The 10,627-nt window shown below is 52.4% G+C and overlaps 1 protein-coding gene across 1 annotated transcript; it reads left to right on the forward strand.

Annotated features, from left to right (window-relative positions):
• Window positions 1-144: 144 nt before the first annotated feature.
• On the forward strand, window positions 145-10,421 carry ZNF623 (zinc finger protein 623). Its single transcript, XM_010854247.1, has one exon. It carries the CDS (start codon window positions 6,671-6,673, stop codon window positions 8,153-8,155), a length of 1,485 nt encoding a protein of 494 aa, XP_010852549.1. The 5' UTR covers window positions 145-6,670; the 3' UTR covers window positions 8,156-10,421.
• Window positions 10,422-10,627: the final 206 nt, after the last annotated feature.

Genomic DNA, 10,627 nt, shown 5'->3' on the forward strand with positions numbered 1-10,627 from the left:
CCTTCCCGGCCGCCCCCGCCGGACTGCAGTCCGGCCCGGGGACCGCAGCTTCTCTCCCCAGGGAACGTCGTGCGGGTAAATTCCACTCTCTTGGTTCCTTTCCCTGGCTCCAGGGGCCACACACCCCAGGCTTAGAGCCCCCAGCGTAGGCGTCTGTGTCGTGGCTCTGGGGTGGCCTGGGGGTAGGTGAGGGGCACGGTGCGGGTAGTGCCGCTCTTTTGTTGCAAGCCAGCCGGCCTCTGCCTGGAGCCCGAGGGAGCTCTACAGATGATGCTGGGAGAGTGACCGGCGCCTCGAGCCTGCCTGTGCTGGAGGAGGTGCAGAGCCGGCACCGCTGCCCTGGCCGGGTAGAGGTGAAGAAGAGAATCCCCTCCAGATGATGGGCGGCGCCGTTCTTTTCTCGAGTCGTATCAGTCCTGGAGGCCGTGTCTGCTGGTGCCTTGGACGTCTTACCCCTCGTGCAGTGGCTGCATCGTAGTCATGTGAGCCTCCGGGCCTGAGTAGCATGCCTCTCTGTGTTCCCAGGAGTGTTAGCTGGAGGCCCGTTTGAATTCGGGCAGTTTGTCTGTAGAGCTCATGCTCTTAATCAGGCCGCAGTGCCCTCTCTGGAGCACGTCTTTCCCCTGAGCTCCAGTCCCAGGGAATGACAGGACTTGGTCCTGTCCACGGAGGTGGGACTTTCGTTAGATGTAACAATAACGGTATCTTAATAATGGCAATAGCTACAGCATCACTCAGTGGAAGATACCAGAGAAATGGGGCGGGGCGGGGCGAGGTTGCTATGTCTTTTCACAAGCCTGACTCCCTAGCTCCAGTGTCTCCTGGAGAGATGGGGATGGATTTTTCCTGCAAAGGCCTTAGGGATGGTAAGGCTTGCAAGGCGGAGCTGAAAAAGCCCAGACCGCGCTCACAAGCTGGTAATGGAAGAGGTGCTCAGAGAAGCAGCTGACCCAGAACAGGGCAGGGCCTTAAAGCAGTTCAGGGAGCTGTCAGGCACGTCCAGTGCTGCCTTGGGTTGTGGAATATGACCGGTGAAAGGACACTGAACTGCTCAGGAAAGGAGAAGACCATTGCCATCTGGGCAGAGCCCTGGGAGCAAAACTCAGATGGATGTGGGGTGGTGGGGGAAGGAGACCGCAGCTAGCAGCTGGCTCAGCTGTAAACCAGTCACCTCCCCGAACCTCATGGATGATAGTGTGGCGAACACAGGAAATAAGAAAAGCACGTGCCGGGCACTCGGTCCCCGCCATGGCTGTGGTCGCACTAGTGCAGGTTGGTGACATTGGTGGCCTTGGGGCCGCGCAGGGGTGCAGATTCTCCTGCAGCTCCAGTCCGTGTCTTCCTTGGGTGCCCTTTTACTATCCTTTTCCTGCTGCTCCCAAGGGTGGAGCTCTGCACACCTGCCTGCTTCCTTTGTTTAGACTGTAAGCGGCAGACAGCCACGCTGGTAACTTGCAAGCCCAAGGCTTATAACACCCCTTTACTAGTGCGCATGTGCAAACAGCTTCCCGCCCCTGCAGTGGGCACTGCCCACTCTGGCGGCTCATAGGCTTCACTCCCAGCTCTGAGGCTCGCCCCATCTCAACATCAACAATGTTGTGTTATATTTTGTCCAGCAAGTTCTAACAGAAGGGAGGGCTATGTTAGCCCCAGACATTATGGAACCAGCAGTCTGATATATTTTTACTTCGTTTGCTTATTTCATTCAGGTTTCTTTAAATGAAAAAGTATCAATTTAACTTTATTTGAATTCATAGGGGAAAAAAGGCGTTAAGGAGAAACTGAAAGATTGCTGATATTCAGATAAATGTTTCTTCAAAGCAAGGTATATTTAATTTTAAAAACTTCCTGAAAAGTTAAAGTTATGAAAATCACGAAAAGGCCACATTTTAAAGCTATATTCTTATAAATAGACGCAAGCCTGTTTTCAGGTGGTATAACAGTCCTTTTAAACAACAACAAAAAATCAGGAAATATCACCTCCAAAACAAAAAACTGAATATACTCCCTTTTTTTGGATTAAAAAAAATAAGATTTAAAATATAAGCTTACTTTTAGAATAACAATCCCACCCAGCTGCTCTAAGCAAAATACCCTGTAACAGCAACATCACACCTGGGGAGGGAAAAACATCTTTGAGAATGGACTCTGGAGGCAGACAGGCCTGACTCTAAACCTAAGCTTTGCCACTGACTGGCTTGGCAATCTTGGGTAATTGACTTTCTCAGCCTCTGTAAAATAGAGTAAATAATCAAGGTCATGGCTGCCTCACAAGGTTTGGAGCTGTGCCTGGGACTTTGCAGGCCAGTTCAGCAGTGCCTGGTTGGGGTTGAGGGTCACTCATCCATAGCACCCCTCCTGTCCTCCCACATCTGCACCAGTGAGGCCCATGAAGAGCGGAAGTCCAGCTCGCTACTTGTGCAAGCCTTGGTTGGAGTGATGCTGGACCTCTAGGCCAAGTGCCGGTTAGGCTGTGTCCTGCCTGCCCACAGGAGGCGCTGGATCGCCTCAGCCTCTCCACAGCACTGCACTTCTGGCCCAGAGCAGCAGGACCTGTGCCCCAGTGGAAGAGGCTGCGTGCTATGTGCCTAGTTATTCTCCCAGACCTTTCATTCGGCTAACTCCTTCCCCCAGTCTGGGGAAGGGAGGTGGGCTGAGTACTTCAGGGAATGTCGTTCTTCATGACACCAGGGGCACCTCCGGCATCTGAAGCGTAGTGGGGCCTCGGAGCGTCAGGTCCCCGTGTGAATGAACTTGAAGGATACGGGGATGTGTTAGAAGTCGGGGGAGGGTGTACAGATGGACAGGTATATGTGACCCCGTGTTTGTACCTACAGATGGCGTGCGTGGAAATAAATGTGTCGTTTTTGTTTAAGCAGAAGCCTGGATGAATGTATAAACTGAACAGCTTGCAGTGGTCTCTGGAATTGTTGGGGATTATCCTTGTTTTTGTTTACCACTTGAAGGTTCTTACAGTGTGGGTCTTATGTCTGTAATTGCTCAGAATGGACAGTATAAAAGTGAAGTAAAATAGGATATAAGACTGAGGAGTGTGGTCCTCATTTCATAATACATTGGTGCAGGAAAAAACACTAAAGGAAAACATCAATGTGTAATCTGAGTACTGGGATTAAGAATAATTTTATTTTTAGTCAAAGTTTTTCTCAACTAGCATAGTTTACCCTTATGCCTTGGAAAAATAACTAAAATAATTTCTGTAAGCAGGAGAAAGATTTAAATCAAGTTAGTGGGCCTTTAACTCAGAAGAACAGTGTCAGTGAATGTCACCGGGCAGTGGTCAGAAATGCTGTGTCACAGGGCGCCCAAGAGGGCCACTGCTCCAGGAAGCTGGGTTGCAAACCTCACATGGAGAGAAACGCTTCGAGTAGACGTGCAGCTTCTCACTCTTACTGTCAGCTGTTGGTTCAGTGTCTTCATCATCACAGGGAGTGTTGCATCTGAATAGTCAGGTTGTCTAACAGCATTATTTAAGCGTGGGTTCCTCTTGCTGTAACGGAGATTCAAAACTAGTGTTCCCAACAGGAAACTTGGTTTCTGGTATCCCATCTCAGAGGCATGGGGAGGGTCCTGCCCCCCAGGAGCCTGCAGTGTGGCCTCATACATGTCCCGCGGGCTGGGTGAGAGGATGGCGTGCTGGAATCAGTCACAGGTCACCCCCGACATTAGGGGACTTCAGGAAATGTGGTGGTTCACTGCTGGCTCTGTGTCCACTGAAATTTCTGGAGGGATTTCTGTCACTCAAAGCAGGGACACTGGGCAGCGTCATGTCTGCCGTAGCTGACCAGCTGGCCATCTGACCCCCAAGCTAGGCTGTGCTCAGTTGCTGCCTCCAGATGGAGCCAGGATCCCTGGCCTGTGGCCTTCTGTCGGCACCAGTGCGTGTCCACACGGCCACAGTCTAAACTTGACAGGTTCCGGCCTCCCCAGATGCTGCCTCCTCCCCCAGCAAGAGCAGATGACCACGTGAATGTGTCCATTCAGGAAGGGGAGGAGCCTTGAACGCAGGCAGTCACTGGTCCACAGCATCAGCAGTTCCCGGGAGTCTCCAAGGGTGGCCTGAGCTGTAGCCACTGAAACGAAGGAGTCCCAGGGCTCAGCGGGAATGAGGACCTCTGTCGGCCAGAAGACAAGCACAGGACCGTGCCCAGCCCTGAGCTGCCAGCCCCTTGAGGTGGAGGGCAGAATCGTGGAAAGGACACGGCGTTGTGTTCACGCGGTGAAGGCTGCCTGAGCTGAGGTCCATGCAACACAGGCGGCCTCCCTGGCGTGGTGCTCAGCGTCAGCAGACATCTTGGGGAGGGGGGGTCTTGACGATGCTCAAATTAGTGTGGAAGGTTCTACAACCTTAGAAATATGCTAAGAAGCACTGAATTGTGTGCTTTAAAATGGTGGATTTTATGATGTGTGAATTCTAGCTCTATAAAAAGTGGGTGCCTATTGAATAAACAGCAGACACAAAACAACCATATGATTCCATTGAAGTGAAATTGAAAACTGCAGAATTATAATGAGACCGTTCCCCTTAGAGGGGGGCCTCCGGGTGACGGGAATGGTATGGTTAGAAAGGCGAGCAGAAGAGTCCAGGGAGACTGTGCACTAGATGCGAGCTGTTGGCTCGAGAAGGAAAGCAGCCTGTTGGGAGGAACCTGGGGAGCCCTCCTGCCCCCAGCAGCTCCCCACCACCTAGCTCTGTCCTCAGGGGTACATCATTGCCCTTGGGGATTTGGGGGCATCTCTGTGGGGCTGCATAGCAGTTGGACTGCTTCCAGTGGTGCAGATTTGGGGAGAGAAGGGGTCCTGTGGGGTCATCTTGGGCAGAGCTCCCAGGAACTGGGGTCAGCTGAGGAGGGAGCACTTGGGGAAGCACCTGTGAGCAAGGTGGGATGGGGTAGCAGGGAGCTGGACGACCCTTCAGAGTTGCCCCCCATGGAGACCAGGGCACTCTGGGCTCTGTCATGGGCCAGGCCCCTGCTGGGGTGTGGCAGGCAGGGTTCTGCGCTCCTCCTGACACGAGGGAGGACTCTTGCGGTCATTTGACAAAAGGTGGGGCTCATCAGGAACCCTTGGAAAGCAGGGTTTGTGCAGCTGGTTGCAGAAGAGAAGGAGAGGACATCTGAGCTGCTCCTGCCTGGAAGGTGCCCATGCTCCCAAGGGGCCATTCCATGACCAGAGGGAACCACGTTCTGCCAACAACCTGAGTGAGGTGGAGACAAAGTTTTCCCAAGCTTCTAGAGCTTTCCTGAGCCTGGCTGACACTGTGTGCAACCCTTTGCAGGGGCTCACTCGGGCCAGGATGGTCTCCAACCTGCTGCCCTCTGAGATGGCAGATGGGTTGTAGCAGTGGAAAGCTGGCAGTAGAGAGGGCATCCCCTCGGCAAATTCCTGCTGAAGGAGAAATTTTCTGCTGGGGCAAGAATTCCAGAGCTGAAGGCACGTCCCAGAAATGGTGCAAGGTTCCCTAAGCACAGGCTTTTTTCCATGGCAGACACACCTGAGCAGCATGGCCCCCCTGTACTCGAAATCACCATCTTCTTCCTAAAGACCATCCGTGACTCGAATTTCCCACCATGGCCAGCTTTGTCCGGGTCTGAACTCTGCAGAAGTAGGATCAGAAAGTAGGATCAGGAAGTAGGAAGTAGCTCGGTATCACCCCGGGAGGTCCACCTGTGCTCTGGTGCAGGGTTGCCCTCCTTGCTGGAGGACACCTCAGTTGGCCCTCTCTTCTGCTGATGGATGTTCTGGTAACTGCATGGTGCTGTGGTGACCATTCCCACCCCAGACTCTGCTGCTGGGCGGGCGCAGGGTGCACAGGTGGACGCGTTTACCTCGGATTCCATGGAGGACATTTAACCCAGTACAGAGGGTGGGTGAGGTGTGGGCGCCAACACTGGTAGTGTGGTAAATGTGGGAGAAAGTGGGTGTCCTCATCTCATTGCTTCTGTTTTCTCATTGGAAGAAGCCACAAGGCCATCATCCCTGGGGTGGGGAGTGCTGTTGGACTCTTGAGAGGAGAAGCCAGGAGATGGTCTCACGGGGGAGTTAGCCAGGTGTGGGAGCTGCTGGCAGCCCCCAGGGCCCGTCGGGCAGGTGGTTACAAACGTGAGAGCTCTGGCAGCAGGAACAGAGACACCCATCAGGAAGCAGGCTGAGCTTTGCCCCAAGGGCACACGTGGTGGAGGAAGGAGAGGGCAGGGGAGCGGGGTTAACAGGCCAGAGCTTGTGTGAGTCTCACCCATCCAGCGTCTCAGCTGGGCAGAACGCGGCTGAGTGGGGGTTGGAGCAGTCTTTCTGTGTTTCTTAGGAAACATGTCTTGACTTTGAGTGGAGTCCAGACCCATCCCTGCCCATCAGCTCATCTGTCCCCTGAAACTGGTGTTGGGTGGTGGAGCCCCCTACACCAGTGGAGAGGCCAGCGGGCTGAGCCAAGCGCTGTGCTGAGTGGGGCTGTGGGCGGGGGGCACGTCTCTCTGCTGCTCCAGGTGCACAATTCACCCCATCTGCTCCAGCAGATTCCCATCTCGTAATGAAGGGGAAAGATGATCTTACTCTTATTTATTTCAGATGCTGACTGGTGACCAGAAGGGGACTCGGAGCCTGGGTTTCTGGGCGTGGGAATCTGCAGAAGGCAGTGTCTGAAGCCCTCCCAGTGATGGAGCTCACTGCCCCCACATCTGGGAGGGGCCCTGACCCCAGACTCGGGAGGCTTTTAGGAAACCTGGATGCACAGAGCCTGCGGAGCTGCACCTCACAGGAAGGGGGTTTCCAGCAGGTGACGGTCACCCACTGGAAGATCCAAACGGCAGAGGCAGCACAGGCGGGGAGTAAGTCTGAGGGGAGCCCTCTCCTGAGCCCAGACCTCCTCCTGCTTCAGAGAGAGTTGATCGAGGGGGAGGCCCCCCAGCACGAGGCCTGTGGCAGCTTCCCGTTCAACCCGGGCCTGGCCAGACATCAAGCTTCTCATGCTGGGGAGAAAGCTCACAGGTGTGACGAGTGCGGGAAAGGCTTCAGCCAGAGCTCCCACCTGGTGGAGCATCAGCATGCTCATGGTGGGGAGAGGCTGTACGTGTGTAACGCGTGTGGCAAGGACTTCGTTCTCTACACGGATCTCCTGGAGCATCAGAAAGTACACACGGGAGAAAGGCCCTTCAAGTGCACTCAGTGTGGGAAGGCATTCTGTCACAGCTCAGACCTGATCCGCCACCAGCGGGTCCACACCCGCGAGAGGCCCTTTGAGTGCAAGGAGTGCGGGAAGGGCTTCAGCCAGAGCTCATTGCTCATCCGGCACCAGAGGATCCACACAGGGGAGCGGCCGTACGAGTGCAACGAGTGCGGCAAGGCCTTCATCCGGAGCTCCAGCCTCATCCGGCACTTCCAGGTCCACACGGAGGTGAGGCAGTACGAGTGCCAGGACTGTGGCAAGGCCTTCCGCCACCGCTCAGACCTCATCGAGCACCAGAGGATCCACACTGGGGAGCGGCCCTTCGAGTGCAACGAGTGCGGCAAGGCCTTCATCCGGAGCTCGAAGCTCATCCAGCACCAGCGCATTCACACCGGGGAGCGGCCATACGTCTGCAACGAGTGTGGGAAGCGCTTCAGCCAGACGTCCAACTTCACGCAGCACCAGAGGATCCACACCGGGGAGAAGCTCTATGAGTGCAACGAGTGTGGGAAGGCCTTCTTCCTGAGTTCCTACCTTATTCGACACCAGAAGATCCACACCGGGGAGAGGGTGTACGAGTGCAAGGAGTGTGGGAAAGCCTTTCTCCAGAAAGCACACCTCACCGAGCACCAGAAGATCCACTCTGGGGACAGGCCCTTCGAGTGCAAGGACTGTGGGAAAGCCTTTATTCAGAGCTCCAAGCTCCTCTTGCACCAGATTATTCACACTGGAGAGAAACCCTACGTGTGCAGTTATTGTGGGAAAGGCTTCATTCAAAGGTCAAACTTCCTTCAGCACCAGAAGATCCACACTGAGGAGAAACTCTACGAGTGTAGTCAGTATGGGAAAGAGTTCACCCCACCCCCAGACTTTAAAAGCAGTCAAGAGGCTCCCCAGGAGGGCCTTCCCTTGAGTCAGACAGCCGTTCACTTGGGGGAGACGTGTGGAGGCCTGGGGGGGCACACAGACTTCTAATTATCCTCTGGCTCACTTAGTGATGTTGGAAACAGTGGCAGGGGCCCTGACTCATGAGGCTTTGGAGGAGTCAGCATTTTCCAGGGTCATGGATGGGCAGGGCTGCCACCTCTCACTTGGCCACAGTGGGGCCTGCTGTCCTCCGTTGGGAGAACATGCTTGCAGAAGAGCCACACAGTTGGACAGCTGACATGGAGCTGGACCAGTTATGGGAGAGCTGTGGGTGTGGGAGGGAGGAGCTTGGCCTCAGGAGGCGAAGATTCTATTCCACTGCACAATAACAATTCACCCTTGAGTTAAATCCCTTTTAAAGCAGAGTTATGTATCTAATTGTATAACTTTAAAAGAGTGTTCCTCAGCCATTTTTGATCTGTCAGAAAGGCAAGCTAGAGAAAGATACTTTCTTACCTAAAACCACAACTTGGTTCTCTGTGGTCCTTAGGAGAAATTCCGAACTCCCCGCCCTGCATCCAAAGGCTTTCTGGAGGTTCATCTGCCCCCAGTTCACTCCAGGTCACAGAGGTAGCACCAACTGCTAGACATGCCCCCTCATCCGGGCGCTCCTGCCTCCCAGCCAAGGACCAAGTGCTCCCTCTCATCTGGCTCGTGACCTGTCATGAGTCAAGACCCATCCCAAGCTGCGTGTTGGGCTCAGCCCGCTACCCCTCTGCTGCTTCTGATCCTCAGTAGCCATTTGCCTCTTATTACTGTGCTTGCTCTGATTGTTGTGTGTGCTCTCTCATTGTTAAGGACTGTGAGTGTATCTCACTGATTTGTGTGTCCCTGGAATCTGGAGCAGGGCAATAAAAAGCACAGCCAAGTGTGCACTTGGCACTTCTCTTGCTTTGTCCTCTCTACACTGTTATTTAAAACATTAAAAATAAATTTTTTTTTTTTGGTCATTGCTTTTTTGTTTTGTGACAGCATAGTCTGCTGGTCTACTGGAAATACCTCCTCTTGGCCCTGCTGATGTCTCTGTTCATAATGCCTTCGACACTTGCAGGCAGTAGCCAGAGTGAGACTGGCCTTTTGTATGTTTTGCCTCCAGAGTTTGTCTGTGAATGACTGTCCGCTCGCTTGGGGGGCTGCGGGGGGGGTGAGGGGGGCACTCATCTTCATCTAGTATTCTGTGTATCTCTAATTCACTCAGAGGGCACACAGTCCTGATACACTTCATGACTTTCTTCTGTCCTAATAATTCCATGATTGAGCCCAACTTCTTCCCCCTCTCCCTGTTCTCCAGCTCTGATTTGAAAATGTATTGATCAAAGGACCAGTGCTAAATACTTGGAAACCAGGGTGAATAAGACACCATCTGTCCTGAAGTGATCCATAGTCTGATGGGGCAGGCAAAAAGGTCATGGCAGGCTGAGTTCAGTGTTGGAGTTGAAGTATGTTTCCAATTGTGCAGGGGTGTAGGTCAGGAGGCAGCTAGTTTGGTGTGGAGATGTAAGGCGGCTTCAAGGAGGTGACAGTGAACTGGACAAGTAGACACTTGTCACCTAGAGAAGAGGGTGGTCTGGGAGGGACTCTGGAGAAACAGGAGGCCTGGAGGATCCCTCTCTGATCTACAGCAGGTGAGTTATATCACACAGTGGATAACTGTCTAGCAGAACTGTTGGTTGTTGCATCTGAATTTCTTTTATCTGAACATGAACCGGTTTTGAAATGCTGTCAGAATGTACTGCCCATGAGGGCATATCTTGAGTTCCTAAATTCCAGCAACTCTAGAAGTCTTGAGTGAGTAGCATATAGTACTCCATTGTTGGAAAACTCACCCGTAACAGATGTTTCAAATGGTATAGAAACATATTACCAGACCATTTAAACCAACTTTGGTTGAGGTCTAGTTGCCATATAGTAACACACCCATTTTAAGTGTACAGAATTTTGGCAAATCCATATACATGTGTAACCATCATCACAAGAAAAACAACACTTCTGTCACCCAAAAAATGTTCCATTTTGCCCTTTCCCAGGTCCCACTCCAGGCCCAAGTAAACACTTTGTTAGTATGTATTCATTCTGCCTGTTGCAGGACTTCACATAAATGGATTCATATGGCATGTAATCCTGTGTGTCTGACTTCTTCCACTTTGCCATGTTTTAAAGACTAAACCAAGTAGCTCTGTGTTTCCAGAGCTGTTTGTCAGTAGTGTTCCATTGTATGGGTGAAGGTGAACATCATTTATTATTCATCTGTTGGTAGAAATTTGGGTTTCCAGTTTTGGCTGTTATGAATAAAACAGTTATCAGCATTTGTGTAAAAGTATTTGGACTTGCCTCTTTATTTCACTTGAGTAAATGTCTAGGAACTTAATTGCTGGATTATAAGATACATGAGTTTTAATTTTATAAGAAATTGCCAAAAAGTTCTTCATCATGGTTATGGCCTTTCTTGCCACTGTCAGGGTTCAACTGGTCCACATCCTTATCAACATGTAGTATGGTGACACTTCTAAAATCTAATCC

Source organism: Bison bison, unplaced genomic scaffold, assembly GCF_000754665.1.
Source record: "Bison bison bison isolate TAMUID 2011002044 unplaced genomic scaffold, Bison_UMD1.0 scf7180017853264, whole genome shotgun sequence".
Taxonomy (NCBI): domain Eukaryota; kingdom Metazoa; phylum Chordata; class Mammalia; order Artiodactyla; family Bovidae; genus Bison; species Bison bison.

Bases quoted from the DNA above. Each gene is read 5' to 3' on its own strand.
- ZNF623 (XM_010854247.1), top strand. From the start codon at position 6,671: ATGGAGCTCACTGCCCCCACATCTGGGAGGGGCCCTGACCCCAGACTC.